General features: G+C 39.1%; 1 protein-coding gene across 19 annotated transcripts in view; it reads left to right on the forward strand.

Annotated features, from left to right (window-relative positions):
- Positions 1 to 17,990, forward strand: part of LOC103387282 (neurexin-1a) — a 285,061-nt gene extending 267,071 nt beyond the window's left edge. For 11 of the 19 annotated variants that reach the window (XM_025060587.1, XM_025060595.1, XM_025060591.1 and 8 more), the window contains 2 exons: positions 3,996 to 4,083; positions 16,217 to 17,990. In XM_025060587.1, the coding sequence (XP_024916355.1) occupies positions 3,996 to 4,083; positions 16,217 to 16,521 (393 nt within the window). In that variant the 3' untranslated portion in view covers positions 16,522 to 17,990. The remainder of the gene's footprint in view (positions 1 to 3,995; positions 4,084 to 16,216) is intronic. The other 8 variants (XM_025060588.1, XM_025060596.1, XM_025060592.1 and 5 more) reach the window with 1 other exon arrangement.
- Positions 17,991 to 21,737: the final 3,747 nt, after the last annotated feature.

Consider the following 21,737-nt stretch of genomic DNA (forward strand, 5'->3'; position numbering starts at 1 on the left):
AATAAATAACAGGAAGGTTACACAGTGAGAGTTCAGACTCTCTTGTACTAAACATGGGTTAGTACAGATTTAAAGTGAAGAGAAAAAGCTGGGTGTGTTGTGTTTCCTCAGTGGAATACATTATCAGGACAGTGGATCCCTGCTTGGAATAAACCCTTCAGATGCCTTCAGTGTCCTCCTGACTTTCAGCTTGTTTCCAAAGAGACATGTTGTGTGCCAGAGAGCATTCATCAAATTAGAACAGAGAGAAAACAATGTGAAAACCGACGTCTCTCCGTGGAGATGTGCCGACAGGTTATCACAGAGAAGGTGTCTCTCGCTCTCCAGCTCTGAGGCCAAAAGCATACAGCTCTCTCCCTAAAGAGAATCCCTCCACCCACTTCCACCTCCACTCCTTTTCCCCTTCACTCTGTTTCCCTGCACATCCCTAGTGCATTCAGAACAGAGGTGTACAGGTGCGGTGCAATAGCATATTGTGCCACCTGCTCGATGTCGACGTCAACAAAAGAGTGGCATTGGTCGATGTGCAGTAAAGCATTGGTGGGCCACAGAGCTGTAGATAACCGCATGCAGCAGAATAAGGTTTGCTGACCAAGCTTTAGTGAGCACGTGATGAACATGCGTTGGGTTGGACATGTCATTATAGACGACCATTATTATTGCACAAAGATCGAAGCCTGCAGGACGGTGCCAAAGAAGGCAGTAGGTCCCCTATTGCTGAGTAAGGCTGGAATTTCCTGGTCCACATCCTCCTTGATGGTTCAATCAGTTCAGGAGACGAGGTCAGTCAATAGCTGTATTTTACTTCAGACTGTAAATTCTTCTTGTGTCCTTTGGTATATAAGCCTTGATGATTCCTAAAGACCCCTTAATGATATATATATATATATGTGTGTGTGTGTGTGTGTGTGTGTGTGTGTGTGTGTGTTATGCTGATTGTTCCCCGAGTTCTCAGTATAGGAGTGGTGTCACAGAAACTTTGAGAAGGTGCAGATAAATGAGCTGTGTTGTGAGTTGATCACAAATTCTGTGCTTTGTTATTGAATTAATGGCACTCTGCAAACCCCTGAGCATGTCACAGGTACATGATGCTTGTGCTAATATGTAGTTGCCAAGCTTTCCTGTGGGCACGATGCTTTTGCTCTGCTAAACTAATGATCCCTCCGAAAATTGAAATACAGTTGCTTTATAATGGAAACAGCTGCCAGTTTTGGAAAGAGACCCAATTCTTTATTTTTAAGTCAGAATGACAGCAAGTTTGAAATATCACATGCATATCCTATGTTATCTAGGACAGCTAAAAAAATCTTCAGAAATTTCAGTGTCCTTCTCTTGGCATCTTAGCCAAGCTACCTGTCAGTTTTCATCAGAGTGACTAAATTGCATGGTAAGCCCCCTCACAGAGCCCACTGTGGATCTTCATGGGTGAGAAAGAAGCCAAGTGTTAAAGAAGGATACCATGAATTCATAATGTTATTGGATTTCAACCAGGTCATGACCATATCAGAGTGTTGACCTACACACTAATCCTAGAAGGCAGGCTGGAGCCCAGTAAGACATGAATTTATTTTAGTGCTTATTTAGAGGCTTAACCTGACCACAAAGACACAGCAGATGTATTTAGAAATGCAGCATCAGGTTGATGTTTCCATCATTGAATCATAGAATTGAAAATTTTGAAGTGGCTTATGGGCTTGATGGCACTACGATTACACAGACCTTTGTCCTTGGAGGATGGAACGACTGTGACGTGTTTCTATGGTACCTTTGTGGACACACACACACATTTATGTGTGTATATATATATATATATATATATACATATTTATATATATATAGTAGACCAGGGAATGACTGTAAAATTCCAATACCACTGTAAATTTAAAGAACGGTCTCCCACAGTCAAACAAATAGTACTAATCTTTTCCACTTACTTAGTCAAGACTTTTAACCTAAGAAAGGTAACGCTGTATAGTAAAAGTATTTGCAGTAACTTCATTTACATTAAACAGTAAATACCCCAAGTTGGGTAGCCTTCCACAAGAAGAGGTTTTATTTTGGGATGTATAACTTTTTTTAAGCTAAGCTTATCATGCTAACCAAACCACACACAAATTTTATTTGTGTCATTTATGTTTTAAGTCTCATTAATACCTGGGTATTAATTTGCTGGGTCCATTTTTTGACTCATTGGAGTCTTAAAAGTGTCACAATGGCGTGCAGTGGGAAGAAGAAACCACTAAATATTTCCTTTGGCAAATTAAAAATGTTCCGTGGGCTGAGGGTTTTTTGGGGTATTTTAAGGGATTATTATTAAAACCTAGCTTCAGGTTTAAAGCCTCCAGCTGTGACCTGATTGAATGGACAGACAGACAGACAGAGTTGACATATGAACAGACAAACACCTTCATTGTGTAATTTACAGGGGTTTAACCCAAATCTACTACACCTGCATCTCCCTGCTCACTGTCCGCCTTCTGCAAATAAGTCTGAAAAACAGGGCTGATGAAAGAGAGAGAGGGTGAGAGGCAAGGGATGTGGAAGGCAGAGAATGAAAGTTGTAAGGTAGGAAGAACTGAGAGTGAGTATTGATTCCATGATTCTCGTTCTTCTCTCAGTGAGTGCAGAGTGTCAAGATCTCCTGCCAGGAAAAACAAATCACAAGGCTGAAGTGATGGATGTGGCACTCCAGGATCCGGCAGTTTTGCCATCTGGATGGCCGAGGCTGTATATCAGTCTCATGCACGGCAAATTAAATTTACATTTGGACTTCTTCCCCAGGCCTCGCTCGGCACAGATGCACCAAAAACAGCTCTCTACCACAATTCCCTTAATGGGTTTGATCTATGATTTCCAGGCCTATTATGTAAAGAAGATGTTCAGAATGTCAAAATTATTTTACAGTCGCAATGGAATTACATTATGTGCAGCCAAATGGATGTTCAAGTGACATCACCTTCAATTTCCGGGGATGACTCAATACTAATCCAACTTGCAGAAGTATGTCACTGCACAGGCAAACACCAGTAAACTAACAGCACAAATTAAATAAAAGACAATGTTCATTTTCATGTTTTCAAAACTAATGCATCCCTTGTCCCTGATAATACTCCAGAGTAAATAAGTAGATTTGTTTTTCTCTATGTGTATTTAGAGATTTGGAAATATTAGCATAAAAAGCACGAGGCTAAATATAACCAAACACCTCACCCAACCCCAAAGAGGCTGCTGGAGAGTAGTTAAGTGGAATGACCTTAAATGCGGAGCTGATCAAATGGCCTGAAGCAGGTCTATAAAAGAACACTGCAGTGTGATGTTTTACAGTGTACTCTTGTCTAGTCTTATGTTTGCCCTTTTCTATCCTTAAACAGTCAAATGTATTGTTTTGGCAGATGTAAAAAGGCAATGAAATTGGTGAACAGGTGAAACAGGTCTGGCAGTAAAATGAAACATCTCTCTGTGCTGTATATGTCATGATCCTGTTTCATTAGATGCTGAGATTTTACTCACACTGAGAGAAATGGCACATTCTAATAATTTGAACCACCATTGTTCTGCCTATTGTTTCCCCACTGTCTCCTCACAGCTTCCAGAGCTGGTTGTCCTCTAAATGTCAGAGATGTTTTGTCACGGCTCTTAAATGTACCTTGAAGGGCTATGCAAAGCCACACACTTCGGCAAGAATTGAGCACATGAGTTGACAATCCTGCCGTGAACTTTAGCCTCCGTTGTCCCTCAGTAATCAGATCTCATCTCTGTAAGCACTCTGTTGCCTGGAAAGTGGTGCAACACCTGCTACGGTGCCAAACAGCGTGTGACCGTGTTGACAGATAAATCCAGCAGCCAAACGGTGTAGCTGCCTGGATTCACATCTCATCTCGTCTGCTCTTTTTAACCTGACTCTCTGGAAATGCTGCCATTCTGTTTCTTGGTTCATTTCTGCAGCTGAAGCTTTTCACACTCTAACCTCCATGCTTTGTCCCTTTCTTTTTTAGACAACTGATGACCTGCTGGTGGCATCTGCCGAGTGTCCAAGCGATGATGAGGACATTGAACCCTGTGAGCCGAGCTCAGGTGGGTTAGGTTAGTCATCTCTTTTTTATTCTACTTCTCTCTGGGTGTGTTGGTTTGTGTCTCTGTGTGTCATATGCCGTTTTCACACTTAATGCCACACCCACTACCATATCAGTTAATATGGTGTTCCATCACATAGTAGAAAAATGCAGCGAATACACTTTCGTTCACAGTGGCTCTTCATTCACAATTGCTAAACTGACTCTTACATTCGTCCACAAACAATTGTCCACAAACAATCAAGATTATCTAGACCCAATGAGTAATGCAGCATTTAAGGTGAGGTTTAAATAATTGTTGAATAACATCATCACAGGAAAATCTGTCATCCAGGACTGTATGAAAATATTTAACTTTTGGTGCAAAACTGTCACATTCACTGCCTGTAATCTAGACTTGTTTTCTCGATTACGGAGCCAATCAAAAGAGGGCTTATGTTTTTTTAAGGAGAAAACCAGAGTACCTGGAGAACCTACAGAGGGAGATTAAAAACAACACCAAGTTACCATGGAAATCGAACCAGTTACCACTGCTCTATCGTTAGGCCCCAAGTATAAGTAGTATTAGGTACTACAATGTTTCCCCATACCTGGAAATCAAACCAGCAATCAGTTGGTGGTTTTGGTAAGAGTACAGTTCTTACCATAAGAGTACAGTTCTTACAGTAAGAAGTTCAGAATAAAAGTGACTGTTTACGTCAACTGAAGTCACTGAGCTTTACATGTTTTCATAGAACAAATCCATCTCAGAGAATCAAACGCTAAACCTTAGCTCCACATTTGTGAGTTGCTTTGTACGTGTCAGATAACTTGTACCTGCACTGGTTCAATTTGCCTTCATGTGCTCGTGGCGTTGGAAAAACGCTGAAATCAAATAATTACAGAAAGGTACATCAGTCATGTTCAGGGCCACACAACTCCCACACAGGATAAAGGAAGGTAAACTCAGAGAGCAGAGAGCTTTTCTCACTGTTGTGTCTGTTAAAATACGCAGTGAGCAGAAGGCGTTCATCTCTGACTGTAGGTCAAAAAGTTCTAAGACAGAATGAACAAGAAAATGTATTTATAAAAATCACACAGGGATTTTTCTATGTACAGTGACAGCACTGAACTCTGAAGTCTTCTTCTTCTTTTCTACCCTTGTATAGGCATTTAACATCATAACCAGCAAATCTACTTTGGTCGTCAAGTTTGAACTCTGAGTTCCAGAGACCCGCAGACTAGGAATTATAAAGCAGTATTTTATATACGCTCTTACGAAACAGCCTAACATGGACAGATTCTCATTGTGAGTGTTTGTTCCCTTCAAGGCCACCAGACTCTTAATCTCTTACCTTGCCAAACATGAAAGGCAATTATGTCTAACCTCGTGCCCAGTCATGAATATAAGGATTTTTAAATGCTTTCTGCAGTGATGAGAACAAAGAACAATTAGATCCAGACTCAGTCCCCCTCGCTCCCCCCTTCTCCATCTTAATGTGCTATTGATCAGTGTGTGGTCATAAAACCTGCACTAAATTAATGTCTGGCCCACGGCAAAGACGATCAACATTCTAGTCTGTCTCTCTTCCTGTGTTGCCTTTTACTTTTCACAATCATTAGCCCTGCTGCAGTTTTTCTCTCCATCTTACTCGAAAGGCATTGAGCTGCCTCTCAGTAGGTGCAGCCAGTGTACAGCAGCTCACTCTGACAAGTGCCACACAGGGGGAGATTGGTTTGTGTATTCATTCACACCAGCAGCTTGCATTAAGACATTTTTTGACAAGGGTATCTGCTAAAACATCACTTGTGAACTGTGTGATGTGTGCGGACGTTCGATCCCAGAGCAGAGGATCCTTCCCCCTCAGTGATCACTGCTCAGGAATTGACACCAGAGCTTCTGGCTCCCAAGGTGGCAGCTGTCTTACACCCTATCCTGATTAATATCTACATCCAGGACCATTCACACAGGCTGCTGAGCACTTACCACATCTCAGATGGTGTTTCTGTGCACAAAGAACCAAATCCTCTGTTGCCTGTGAAGAACTACTTCCTCGTGTTACACCCACCTCCTTTTAATGACACTAACAATATATTATTTTCCTTGCAACATCTTGACAGTCTGCTTAGTTGGCCGACTCCAAAGCAGGGACCAGATGCTCGCAGCTTTGATATCTGTCTTGGCTTTCCTCGACTCTCTCAGGCTTCACAGCATGAGTGTACACTGTAGGATAATGTTCACGCATAAGTGATCCCCAGAGGTGAGCTTAAAAAAAAAGCTTTTAATGTGAGCTATCTATGGCCCAAGGTCAGCTTTAGATCCTCCCGTATATTACCAGAGTCCCGTCAAGCAGCTGTGACATCAAAGTAGCATCAATCATGTAAACGTTTTCACTGCCATGCTTTCTTGTTACAAGTCGTCGGAAGTGGCTAAGCTCTGGACCAGAGGAAATTCAGAAAAGCTGGATCCTTTACTCTATAAAGGCAAACTCACATTTTCATCTATCCCAGGTTTTCTTCCACGGTTTGTAAATATGAGGCAGTTCTGTGTCTCAAGTCTTCTCCTGTAGAATATGCAGTCTGGGTTGTATGTCACAATCATATGTGGACAGACAGATAAAATATAAGGAAAGTAGTAGATGAAAAGAGTGAACAGTACTGCACTGATCCATGTAATGTGATAGTCATCCAAATAGAGCCCAACCACAGAGTACTGTTGATGGGTTCCATTATTGTCTCCACAGTCCAACGGTAGCCCAACAGCATCACCCTGATGGGCTCGAGTTTAACTATTTAGCTGTCAATCACAAACCCTGACCTGTAATGTTCAGCCTGTCGGCCCTGTGTTTTCTCTTCTTCTGTCAAGAACCCCATCACATTTGACAAAATAATAGGAGTATCAAATTTTACATGCAAAATTGCAGAAGTGGGTTTGTGAAACTAGTCACATTTAGATGATGGGACCAACACAAACGCAGTATTATGCCCACTGTGTATCCAATAATTTTAATGACCAGTGATACATGCGTTACTCCAAAGACTGCACGAAAACATAGTCTTGTTTCGCTGTAGCACTATAAATATAAAATACCATTTTAATGCCCAGCATGCAGTAGTGAACACTTCAGCTTCAACCAGTCAGAGGCACACTAGACTGTGGCATGACTGTGTTTGCATCATAATTTTGCATTTGTTTTGCAAAAAAACAAACTTTACTGTTTACTGTAAGAACTTCAGCTGATTGTGTCAGTAGCTCCTAAGATCCCCGTGCACACTTGGAAAAAATCCATGAAAGTATACTTAAAAGTTTACCCAAGAACCTGTTGTGCTTTTGAATATATTTTACATCTAAGTCGTTGTTTTAAAGAGAGAAGTTCATGTTCCACAAAAGTACACATGTGCTTCAGTGCCTGCATGATTAAGCCTCTGTAAATGTCGGCCAATCATCTACGGGAAATGCAACCCTGGGCTTGGCTGTTTGAAAATAGCTATGAGAGTCTGTCAGCCACTGATTTTCAAGTGCCAACCCTTAGCTTTTATGGCGGACGTCACTGGAGGAGGTTGTTGTGGAGCTCCATGGAGCCCAGAGGTACAGACATCTCTGACCAGCCGGCTTCATTTCATGGGCATGATGCAGGTTGTTGATGAAGGGCAGCTGGTGCACAGTGACCCGTGTTCAAGGTTACATCCAGCAACTGTCTTTGTTCCTGGCTGGTTACTGTCTCTACACAGAGCATAAGTACTGGACACTGTTTCCTAGTACTAGTACGGTATATTTAACCAGAGTTTTATTTTTTATCAAATTATATTTGTTAATTTAGTTTATTCAATATCTATCTATCTATCTATCTATCTATCTATCTATCTATCTATCTATCTATCTATCTATCTATCTATCTATCTATCTATCTATCTAATTAAGAAAATTGGATAATGATTGCAAGGAGGCAAACATTTACATGTGCAAGATTTATATAATCAATCAGAATTATTTAAAATAGTCTGAAACATTCAGTAATTTTCATCAGAAATACAACAGAATGCTTATTTTTTCTTTAATTCTGGCTGAATTTTATCTGAAAAAAGAACCTTTCTTAGTTTTCTGAGCTAGATATTTCTAAGATTTCTAATTTTGAATCAGAAGTTCTTTCTCCTTTGAGAGTAATATAAAAAAAACTGTGATAAAATATATCTTGAGATTTGAGATAGTTTCAGTGTCTGGTCTTCAAACAGAACAATGTTCTGAACCTGTCCAGAATCTTTGCTCTTAATGGAATGGAACACAGCAGAAAGAAACACCTCTGGCTGTTTCTGAGCTGATGTTTCATAAAGTTGAAGAACATTTGAATCCTGAGATAAATACATAAATATATTTGTATGTGTTTCTACTAGAAAGTTATGGGCATTTATTTTTACTAAGGTAACATTTTTGGGTCAGACCAGCAAAACTGAAATGTAAACATCTTTTGTAGGGTCCTAATCTTTTAAAATATACTCTAAACCTACTTTAAATACTTTAATTCTAACAATCTGACCTTTGCTGCCGATTTCTCCAGTTTTATGTCCTGATAAAACCCTGGGTTCAACATATAACCCGAGGTATTGTGTTGTACTTAATATCTACTTTTTTCCAAAATACCATCATCTTATTAGTTGCATTGCAACACACAGCAGCAACCTCAGTAGGAGTATTAATATATGCAGCCTCCTTCATTTCACAAATAATCTCTTGGAGCCTTTTTTTTTCCAGCTCCAGTTGCCCTTCACTGTGATTTGCCCAAAGGCAGGTTGAGGTTAATCATCTCTGGTTTCTACTTCTCTCTGTGTGTCCTCTCATTTTATTCTTCCCACAAGCATTTGCACTGACATTAGAAGCTGCTAATATGTTAAACATTGGTTTTAATAGATTTAATCCACAAGTAGAAAAACAATGCACGGACTGAAGCAATAAATCAAAGGGCTAATTTTTTGTTTTTTTCAAACTCAAGTGGAAAACCTTGAGTAAATTATTGTTTTAAAAGTGGCCGAGAAATTAATGAAACATCAAGAGCACGGTGCTGGCTTGAGAGGTCACTGCCCACATTTAATAGGTTATTCAATCACACCCAGCTGGAATGTGTGTATTCATTCTCTACTTTGTTCAACACCGACACATGCACCTTGCATGTTAACAACCTCCTGCGTAAGCGCGTCCACTCCAACAAACCACTGACCTGAGAATGGAGCAACACTAATTTCTCCATTGCTGCAGTGAATCTTAAGAAATGTATTCAGAAAAAAAAAACGCAAAAGAATTTTGCTGTTTTGCCCGTATGTGTGTGTGTGCATGTGTGTTTTTCTTCTGCAGTCTTTCAGGGAGGATTATGCCGCCCAAGTCTTCTCTCCTCGCTTTAACTGAAGGTTGTTCTTAGAGAAAACAGGATTTTACACACACTGTCAGTCCTTCTCTGCTCTGATCCAGTCATATTTATATTTTCAATTATTTTTTTATCTTTTGACCACGCTCATTTCTTGCATATGCTGACATTGATGCTAACACTGTGTGTCTGTTTATCAGCCAAAGAAGGGCATCAGTGATTTGATTTAGGCAGGAAAATAGAGCCTTTACAATATGATATACAGTAGTGACAGGTGAATAAGTGCAGGGAAAAAATGTTGACAAATAAGTTGGTTGATCATTGTGTTTACTTTCAATCAGTTACAGAGTCTGCAAATGTGATGCACATGGAATTTACACTGACTAACCTTTGGCCTCTGAAATAAATCATCAAGAGAGTCATAAATGTATGACTGCAAATATCTTTATAATTTTGGAAAGTTAAGATTGAATTGTTGCCAGTAACGTTCTGGAGGTTAGCTGCACAGGTTCTCAGCATAGAAATGTCCTGAACACATGCAGTAGTTGGTGTTACTAGCTGCTGCTATGTCAACCAAAGAACTGCTCCCATGATTAATAAAATGACATTAGTTGAAAACTCAATGGTTGTTGGGACTATTGTATATACAGTATTCCTCATTATGTTATTGTTTAAAATGTGCTCATAATTACAATCAAAATAAATTCACAAATTAATTTCAACATCCTTAGCATATTTTTACATTTTTAGTACTGTACTTAAAGCTGCGGTGGGAAGGTATTATTATTTTGTGAGGTGTATTGGAATGTAAATCTATAAATATTGATAAAATGCTATTTACTGTTGTGTCTATTGTTGTCTTACGACACTACCCAAGTATTACAGTTCTAGTCCATATGTAATGTGACCCTTCAGGAGTCTCATTAGAGATGAACCTCCTGCACGTGACGTTACAGCTGAGTAAGCTTCATTTGCTTCTTTCATCTCACCTCTTTTTACTGTCTTTTTCGCCCCCGGGTTCGGTTTAAACTCCAGCACACACCTTTCACTGAGCTAAATCCACTGGCGTTTAATAATTCCCACTAGAAAACTTATTTCATGCTCCCCCAGCTCTCTGTTCATCATCACCATCAGTGTGAGCGGCGATTCATTTCAGCCTCAGACATGCACGTTGTCATCAGGCGTGCTGCCAGCGCGTCACAAGTACAGGGTGTCTCCTATCACTTCTCGAGGACACTCGGATAATTAAAGAGGGAAGAGGGATTTTAATAAGTGTTTGAGCCCGGCTGCAGCCTGATACACTGACCTGTCTTCAGATTGATCCCCATCTATGTGATGTTCTCAGACAGCTTGTGATTATGAGCAGATATGGGAACATATTTCCCGACTAATCTGCCTGAATAGCAGCAGTCGATGGCATAATGGCATTCAGCAGCTTAAGTTTTCAAAACTGCAATGGAGAAACATAAAATCCCTATTTGGATAAAATTAGATCCACTGAGGTTGAGTTGGTTATAAAAGAGCATCAAGTTTCACCAATAGCATCATCCATATTTTCACTACTCCAGACTTAATCTATAGATGTCAACAGTTAGTAAAAGACCATGCCCGTTCTGTCCATTCAATATATCCTAAATAGTCCTGGTTGCTCCATTAACTCTGAACAAGACTCATATCCACCTGAAGTCACACCCCCCTCCCTCTTTCGTCCTCACCCCTATCAACCTGCTCGGCCTCCTATAAATTACAAAACAAATGAACCTTTTTGCTGCAGACCAATGAGGAGGAATGGTCTTTGAAGACGACCATTTATTTAAATCCCACCTGGCAGGGGGAATCTCTGATCCTGTTGGGACTGTGAGGCTCGAGGAAATCCCAGCAGACACTAAACAGGCTTTTAAAAATGACAAGTTCCTCTGCTTCAGCACTAATATCTCTGCTGAGCTTTTGTGTCCTTAAACCTGAAGAAGCCCAAAGTCAATTATTTCTCTGCGTCATTGAGCGCAGTGGAAACATTTTGTTTTTCTGTGTTTGCTCTTTCTACCTTGCCTTTATTTTCATAGACATTTTTGTAGATTTGGTAAAGAAAGTTGCCTGAATAAAAAAAAAATCAACCCTTCTCAACACGACACCAAGGACTAAATGATGGCTTGAATGTGACACTGTAATTTAAATCTCACTCTGGAATGAGACAGAGAGGAGAAAGTTATTTTGGCAGCCCTTGCAATCCTTCAAAAGTTAACCCCCCTGGGTTTTACCTCTATTGCTTCAAAAGTGCACCCCTGCTACGTTGCCGTGAAGCTAGACACCACTTTAAGGTCATTTTCCCCATGTCTAATTTTACCGTTGGGTACGCTCGACTAGAGTATATAAGAGCAGCCATCATTTTAAACACTTGTTTCAGTCGCTATTTTTCCCTCAGTTTATGTGCCTCCATTCTGAGGTGATGGACTGCTAATGAACAGACAGGCAGATGCATTTGAGTGAGGTCTTATGAGCTCTTTGCAGAGGCTCCATCTTTTTCACCATATTACTTTGCCAGTCCCCAATTGGAGGGCAGGTGGGTCACGTTCCCAGTCATGCTCATGGGTGACAAATGAGCCACAACGTCAAGTGTATCAGATCATCTCAGGCAGCACAAAAGATCCCTGCCTTCCATCAGGCGACTGTTTGATTGACACTGCCGAGGCCAAACGCAAGCTAATGAGCTGTAATGAAGGACAAAGCACGGCTGTGTCAGCAATAGAGCTAAACGTAGTGTCAGCTTTATAATAAAGTGAAAGAGTAGCCTGTTGATTTAGGGCTTATCACTTCTACAGTACATGTGATTGTTGGCTACGGGAGGCCAATCAACAGACCCAGGCTGGAGAAAACAAAGCCTTGTGCCTTTTGTGTTAGATTGCTGTGGAAAGAACAATGCACCATACTGTTATCACATGTTTCACCCGTATTAGGCGGAGACCACCTGCAACAAGAGCTGTTCCAACTCCATCACCTCATGTGGGAGCCGGTCGGGGTCTCATATACAACCCTCAAATGCAACATTTGCCAACCTTATTATTTTATATACACTTTAAACTTTCTGACCCCCGAACAAAAGGATAGATGACAAACATAAAAGTGAGCAGACATAAATGCACGCCCTGTTGTTGGGCTAGGCAGAAGCCTAAGGCTTCTGCCTACAATTGAAGAGCATTCTTCACACCTGTCTGAAGGGATAAGTGGGACTGTCACTGGCAGAGCTAATCTGCTGCAGCGCTCAGTCACACTCAATCCCCCAGTGGTTCTCCACTCTTGTCCTTGAATGTCTGCTGGTGTTGGAAGCAAACTCGCACCACTGATCAGACTAACCATGAAGCAAAACATGTCAATAATTGGCTGCAGCGTCTCCTTGACGGACAGCAAGCTTGTCTCAGCATTTTTTTTTTTTTTTTACTTTTTTGTGTGTGGCCGAAACAAAATCCACCCAAGGAGAACATTTGTGCCATCTGTGTTGGTCTTTATCTAATAATGTGCCATTCAAAGCTGTGTTTGTGTAAACATTAGGCTGGCAGTCAAGAAGAGATGTGAATGCAATCAAAGAAGAGCTTTGTCTTCTCAACCATCGACACTGAGCCAGACGAGAGAGAGAGAGAGATAACTTTGTGGAGAGCTATCATCGACTGAAGACTATTATAACTTGGAAAGCTTTTCAGAATGTGGTCCCACTGATGTGTAGTCACTCCTCTATTATTCAGTGGTGAAGATGACTCTCAAATATGCAGTATTTACTCTGGCTTACTGAATACTTTGAGTTCCTCAAACAGAACGATGTTTATTCTATAACAACACGGTGGCTGCAGCAGAGATGACAAGTGTGTAATGATGTAATGTTCACAAACTGTCAAAAGACAGTTCTTATGTGTGTATTAGAGGTGTGAGTACATAGCTGTATATTTACTATATAGCTATAATATTGTACATTTATTTTTATATATTGTATATGTATGCAAATATATATACAGTATATAGATATATTTATATGTGTATATGTAGTATATGTTTAATCCTAAAAATGTACAATCAAGTGTAGTTTAAAGGACAGACTGAACCATCATATCTTAGATAAATAGTTCTATATATCTATATATAAATCTATATACAGTATTATCTGTTTATTCTTTCCATTTGTTTTGTCTAATACATTGTGAAGGACTCTCTGCCTCCATTATACTGCCTGTCCTTCACGGCTCAGGTTGAAAGAATATGTTTCATTTAATCAGTTGAGAAAACATGAAAACTCAAATATACTGTAAAATTTAAAGATATCCAAGTGACATAATTGAGAACATTAAGAACAAACCTGTTATTTTTTTAAAGTCTTTGTAGTGTGATGTAAGGCTCTGGTTAAGTTGACTGGGGAAACGACCAGAATCAAAGGGTATCACAGACAATGTTACAGAGTGAAATGGCTTAGTATCAAAGCGATGGAATGCAATTATTTCCTAAGCCATTAATGGTCTTGTAAGGAGTGTGAAAAGTAGGTCAGGAAAAAATGGGACGTTTTTAATACATTTCCACCTGAATCTCAAAGGGTCAGTCGACACCTGTTATTGTAAATGTAAAATCAAAGCCAGGACTCGGCCATTTGAATTCACATGAATGTTAATGACTCTTTCTATGAATATTGTAGTTCTTATTAATATACTGTATGTGCCATTAGGTTCCGTTCATTTCCACATATATCCATGTCTCAGCAGCGGTGTTTCAGTTTATAATGGCTTTTCATTAAATTGGCTCTCCGTGCGCCGGAGATTAAAACATGGCTGAATGTCACTTAAACTGACGTGTTGTCAAAGCTTTTTTCATGCATCGAGCTGTAGATGCTTGACCCCCTCCGCCCACCTACCCACCCACCCACCCATCTACAACTAATAGCCATGAGTTCACATTCACACAGCCTTATGTAAATGAAACTGAGAGAATTTTGTTGTTGTTGGCAACAGTGTAGGTTTCAATGAAACTTGGTTGTATGCTATAGTCAAATGCCCAACTTTTATGGTAATGATATGGCACAGGGACCAAAACATCATGGCAGTATGGACTCGGAAATTTGAGTAACATTATTCATTTTCTAAATTAGATTGTTGTAATTTCAGCACTTGATCCAAATAAGATTACTTTTTTATATTAGTCAAGCCTTTATAATCACCATGGTGCCAGAGACAATGGTATTGCATGTGTGTTTCTTAACTGACTATTGATATGGGAAATAAAAACACTGATATGACGAGGTTAACTTAATCCAATATGACCAATAGTAAATGCCTGTTTCATTATCACTTGGTTTTTTGCAGATGTTTTGTGTGACTGTGAAGGGTGTAAATGTCAAGCATGAAATGATGACTTTAAGAAGGAGAGATGTGGCAGTAGAAATGAGTAACATGGAAAGTGAGTGATGTGTTTTCAGAATATTCCCCATTGAATGGCTCAGACTCAGAGGCGATGAGGGGAAGGCCTTTGGCAACAATCTGTTTCAGCAGTTGAAAAATTGCTTCTTTCTGAAAGGTTTTTGCACATGTGATACAGTCGCGCCACGAGAATTTATAGGGCATGTTAAAAATGTGGCGTCTTTCTCCGTCTGTAATGTAGAACATTTCATGGGCAGTGAATTTTTACCTGTGTGTTTGATGGTCTCATTTCTGTTTTGAGCAACAGACTCTATGTCTATGTCTTCTTCACCCTTCACACATGAACCACACACTAGATAATATTACATTTAAATATTCAAGAAAAAAGAAAAACTACACACTTAAATTAAAGTCAAAATAAGTCCAGATCCATATTTTGAAATGTTCTGACATTTCCAAATATTCCCCCTGAGAAATTCTGAATTCCAAATACCAAATGATTATACCGGGTGTTGAGACCTCGAAATCCATCTTAGAGTTATATGTATGCAAATTGAATAAATGCTAGGCATTTGAATAAGTGTTGGTTAACAAGGACTGTGTCGTCCAACCTCTCCATCAAGCAGTGAAAATAGAGTTTTAATGATCCGTTAGATGTGTTGGATCCACTGAAATAGCATAATTTATTTTTAGCTCACAGACTTTAACATAATCAAAACGTTCCATGAGGAAAAAATAATTGTTTCAACACTTGACTCTAGTCATTGTCAGGGTGTTAAAATCCATATTTACATACACACTGTATGGTTTGATGTAAAAAAAAAATACAAATAGATTAGTTTTTAAGTGATTTATTTTAACTTTAATATTGTAAATATTGATTCTTCACCATTGAACTGAGCCTGCCCCTCCCCCCACATTGCCACTTTTTCAGCTGTGTGTTGAATGTTTGATGAATTTCTGCATGGTAAAACTTTCAGCCAAAGTAAATATGGACCACAAGTGAACAAAAAGTAAACATTAGGGAAACAAACACCTAGAACAACCATACAATAAATTCCTCTGTTTCTTGAACTATGGCCATCTGGTTTTGCAGCTAAGACTCAGTTTCTACATTTGTGTCCATAATGTAATGATTTCCAAATCACGTGCCATATCCTTTGAAGATTGTAATTAGCAGCGACCGCTGTTTTCTCAGATGTTGTTTATCTACATGTTTTCCTGTAGAAAATATTTCTGCCTAAACCTGATAAGTAACCGTGCCATGGAATTATAAACAATTAATAATTCAACCATCTCTTCAAAGGAGTATATATATTCTCGACTCAGATATACAAGCTTTGTTATCATAAAACATGGTTGCTCAGTGGTTGCTTATGCTCATTTTGTGCTAATCGCATCTCTGTCTCTCCTGCAGCTAATCCCACTGGCTCCGGACCAAAGGGTTTTCCGGGCACGTCAGAGGTTTTCAGGGAATCCAGCAGCACAACAGGGATGGTGGTCGGCATCGTAGCAGCAGCAGCACTGTGCATTTTGATCCTGCTCTATGCCATGTACAAATACCGCAACAGGGACGAAGGCTCCTACCACGTGGACGAGACTCGCAACTACATTAGCAACTCGGCGCAGTCCAACGGCACCATTGTCAAAGAGAAACCAGTCAACACCGCAAAGACGTCCGGCAAGAACAAGAAGAACAAGGACAAGGAGTACTACGTGTAATGGTCCACACCTTGGTCTTCACCAGACCGCTTTGAACTCCCTTTGGACAACGACAAATCAGGACATAAACACGTGTACAGTATAATAACAAAGGCAAGCACTACGAAGTAACTTTTCCAAAAAACAATCACTACTAAAGTAATTATAAAAAAATATTTGAGAGAAATAGAAATAGAAAGAAATAGAAAGAGACTAATACACTGGAGATGGAGAATGGTCGAACTCAGACTCAATATGAAATGGATGGAAAACATATCTGATATGTCAACAAAATGACATTAATGCAGCAGTGACTCGGGATAACACGATATAAAATCCCATGTTTCTGATAAACGGAGGAGCACAGATGCACCTTGTCGAGAAAGGTAAAGCATTTCAGACCAGACATTTTCATTAACATTGCCTGTGTTTGTGTTGCTGGAACTTTTTCCAGGGAAAATGACACGATGCATCAATAAAACATACATAAACACGCCAAATATTTAAAGCTGGGGACAAAGGAGGGAAGAACGGGCAGTGGTGAAGACAAAGAGATGAAAATAAACGACAGAAATTTTTGCAGAATCAGCCAAAGCACCTACTGAGGAGGACAGTATGGCCAATGTTTGGAGAAGAGATTGGACGTCAGTTTCTCTTGGAAAACTCAATTAATTCTGTCCAATGTGCCAGTATCAAATCTGGAGGCCTTGGTTTTCACATCACGTGACCTTTAGAGGAGTGAGTGTCCTCAGAGTGCTGAGGAAAGGAGTGGCTAACGTCATCATTTTGGAGCCATGCACGCAGAGTTATCTAATTACAGTACATATGTTTATATACAGTACAACCACATCTATATGTGCTTTCTGGACTGTGACAAAGTGGTGTTTTATAGCCTGTTGTATAGAAGATGCAAACTATAACTGCTCCATTTTTGGAATAAAACAAAGAAAAAAAACATGGACAAAAAGAAGACATAAGTGTTATTAAATGTTGCTAGTCATAAACTTTTACAAAGATGTTTGTTTTTCTTCAGTTGAATAACGACTTCAGTTGCTTCTCTTTTTATATGTGTTTCTTTATGGGGGTTTTTTTTATATACAAATGTCAAAGATGAACAAACCTGGACCAGTCATAGCTTAACCATTCCCTGAATGTGCTGAAGGCATCACAAGTCAGTGACATTATAATTTGCTTTGCATAAGTCCGCTGAGGATGCTGGTAGAATCACTGCCTTCTTCCTGAGTCCCCAATGTGTGCAAGCAAGGAAATACGTGATTTAAGCAACAATAGTTGGTGACAATGATGGAGAATATAGATGAAGTCGCCATGTGTGTTAAATGCATTGTAAGATTGTCAAACGTGTGCTTCGGCTAAAACAAAACCAGGGGAGAGAGATGTTCAAAATCATCTCCACTTCTGCCGCTCTGTGTTTGTTCCTTCACTCTGTCCATCACTTCTGCTTCTCTCAGCAAGAGAAACATGACTTGAACTATAAATACTGATTATTAATTACATTTGTTTGTTCCTGCTTCATTTTCTCTACTGTGTTAGTTCTTTTCATGTTTAATTGTTACTCTGACTTCTTGTACCCGGGGGGAGGGAGGGTAAGAGCGTTATTATAAAAAGAACTAGTTTTGAAAATTCAAGTGAATATAAAAAAAAAATGCCTACGTGAATTTAAAATCAGACTATTGAGAACGTGTACCAGAGCAACATGCAGGATTTGTGGTTTTCATCTGTCGTCATGCATACAACCTTTTCATTAAAGGAGTAACCCAGCAATTTATAAACACAATTTTATAATGTCTATTTTTTTGGATGTACTCTGAGTCACAGTTGCTGGTCTGTGTGTTCTATCTTTATCTTTTATCCAGGTAAAAGAGTGGTCATTTCTCATGCCTCTTAGCAGGAAGTTCACAGGTTTGCTGGTTTGAGGTTGATTGTTTTTCATGTGTGTGCATGGGTTATCTCCAATGTCAAGCTGATACGACTTTCAATTTGAATAATCACACAGTGGTTTGATTAATTTAGATCACAATCATGATGAATCAGGATTTATTGCTCTAAATAGAAAGTCAAATTACAGCAGGTAAATGTATGTGATTCACACTTGTTTTTCTTTGTGACTAAAGCAAATTATGGCATGATGTATGTGATTCACACTTGTGACACTCTTTGTGACTAAAGCAAATTATGGCATTGATTATGTGGAGAAATGTGATAAAAACGATAAATATGTGTAAGGATAACTGAAAGTTTTTCTCCATGTAGTCTGTAGATTTGAGTCATTACTGCATGTGGTTACTGCCCTGCAAGTCTGAAATAATTTTTATGAGACTTTGGGGATCAGATATGAGCGTAAATTACTTTAAAAATATACTTTTTAGTCTGTATGTAACCACAAATAAATCTATTTTTACATTGTTAACGGCGGTATACACCTGACATGAAGGTATGTGAAAAAACATGACCTGAATTTCTCCGTAGTTCCACCTCAGCTTCAGAACCTTGTTTGCATTTCAGTTTGGTGTGAAGACTGTAACGGTGGGACAAAGCACACGCAGCAGACAGATGGTCTCTCCAGCGAGGCTGCCACACTGACACAGCTCTTCATCAGCCGCTTAAGCAATTTTCTAATGTAATAATGTGTTTTGAGTGACATGTTACAGATCTGCATATGGAAACACCGGAGTCAAGATGGCCGAGTGTTTCTCAAGGACACACAAGCACTGAGAAAGGTTGTGATATGGGAATGAGATTCAATGTAATACAATATTTCAGTGACGATGGCAGGTTTTACATAGAATCATCTGTTTTGTTTAGTCTTTTCATCCAGTGATTGGATGTTTTGAGCCGCCAATTAATAGATATTTATTACTTTGCTTAATTTTTTAGTTACTCATTCAAATAAAATAAAACTTAAATATGTTTTTTAAACAGAATTCATTTAACTGTCACTAAAGTATTTATTTCCATGTAACCTTTGATAAGGAGGAGACTTACAAAAGAAGACTTAATAGATTAATGTCCTGTAAGTCTTTAATCAATGTTGGCTGTGGCACAACAGATTCCACTGGGTCACATTTCAGAAACCCACCGGTCAATGCAACTGATTAACACCTTATTCTAAGTCCAATGGCCAGAAATCGACAGACGCCTTTGGCGGGTAACTGATTTGCAAAAAGAAGAGGCCTCTCATTGGCTGGTGACTCAGTGTTAGGTTTGCCACTAACTGTTTGTTTGTGATAGGGATAAAAAAATACCATATATAATGTGTTATTACAATTTAAAAGAAAACATTTTTAATATTAAATAGACCATATACTGTATAATGCTGTACATTAGTAACAGAAAATAATTTGTTAATACATTTCAAGTTACATTTATTTGGAATAAATCAAAGTGAATGACACAGATGAAATAACTAAGTTTAAAAACTAAAGTATCATCAATTCATAGTCCTTAAAAACTAAAATGTAACAGGATGTCACTCCCTTATGGGTCAAACACATTTGACATTTCCAACACTATTTAATAAATGACCTTTTGACTTTTTATTTGTACAAGTGACTTAACAACTTGTTAAACTTAAAATACAAAATAAAGTTAAATATTAAATGTCAACAATTTTAATAAACCACCATTGCTCTGGAAGACAGTGAAAGACATTTGTTTTAGCTTCAGGTATCCAGTACACGTTGGAGCTTTTATTCTGACATATATGAAATATCTAAGTTATTTATCTTCCCCATTGGAGCTTTTATTCTGACATATATAAAATATCTAAGTTATTTATCTTCCCCATGACGATTTTCCCCACCAAGATTATTATCCTGACCTCCACATTCTGCACCACAGACAAAAAATACTCTTCCCTAGAGAGGATCTACACCTAATACTACATGATCACCGACTTCCCTGATCTCTACATTAGAAGCTAAATCCTAGTCATTTCATCTTGTTCCGCCCTGTCTTTTAGTACTGATGTCTCTGAACCTTACATTACAACAACAGTTGTAATGTAACATCACTGTGGTAATGTTACATCACCACAGTGTTTTTGCTATGATCCCTGAAGATACATGTAACTAATTTTAAAGTCCTCTGCCTTACTCTCCCTAAGAGCATATCAAAACTCTATCCAGATTTAACTACGCTGTCTGTCTCGAACTACTTCACATCTGTGGTCTTCCGCAGGATACAATTCACTCTTGTCTTTTCTTGCAATTCTTATTTAATTATTTTAACAAGCAAACCATCTGTGCTAACTTGGCCATTCATTACCATTTGATACCATTTCACAGGCATTCCAAGATTTCTTTGTACAGCGATTGAATCCTAATTGTTGTTAATGTTGGAGAGCATCTTTTTCTGGATCCAGTACTTGATTGATGTTTTTGGCAGGCACTGTTTTGGAGCTTAATTGACTCATTTGGAAGAACAAAAAAATCAGTTGTAAATCCCTTTAAGTAAGAAAGAGTAGAAAGCACACTTTGTAAATCATGTTTAATTTAAGTATTTGTACTCTTCGTTGTAAGTTCATTGTGATGTGACTTTGTGTAGACAACTTGGGAGAAAAATACTAAGAGTGGGATTTGTTCAGCAACTATTCCTTTATACAGTTGTTACAGTTGAGTTGGTGATATTCTGTTATCTTTGAATCGATGTCAGACCCTCCTGAAGTCAGAGCATTGGTTGCAAAGATGTAATTTTGCACTGGGGAAACTGCAGACCTTCGACCTCCTCTTTGTTGTTTTGACAGAAAGATGATTTTATTGCAGTGTTCAGATTTGGGACGCGTAACGTCTACACTCGTCTCTCAGTCCTGCATGAGTATGTATGCCTGAAGGGTTAGTTTCTCACTTTCCCATGCCCTGCAGTGTATGTTCCCTCTAGGTTTCCTGTAAGTCCTTACACTGTGTCTAGATCAGTGAGGAAATAAGCTTTTTTCTTTTCAGCCTCGCTCTGTGGTGCTGAGGGTGAACGCATAATGAAATCAAATAGTATGCTGTCACTATGATGTCACTGGGGATTTCTATTGACTGCATGTTGCACTAGGCTGGTCCAGGCTTTTGCTTTGGGGCATCAGTGTTACTGGGAATGTGTAACTGTGTACTCCAAGTTATTTTATTTTGGAACTATTCTTAGGTAGGACCAGTGTGTTGTCATCTGGGGATCTGTGAAACACAGAGCTGGTGGCATTGCTGCAGGGATGACAGCATTTTTGATACGTTTGC

Source organism: Cynoglossus semilaevis, chromosome 12 (assembly GCF_000523025.1).
Source record: "Cynoglossus semilaevis isolate Cse_v1.0 chromosome 12, Cse_v1.0, whole genome shotgun sequence".
NCBI classification, from domain to species: Eukaryota; Metazoa; Chordata; class Actinopteri; order Pleuronectiformes; family Cynoglossidae; genus Cynoglossus; species Cynoglossus semilaevis.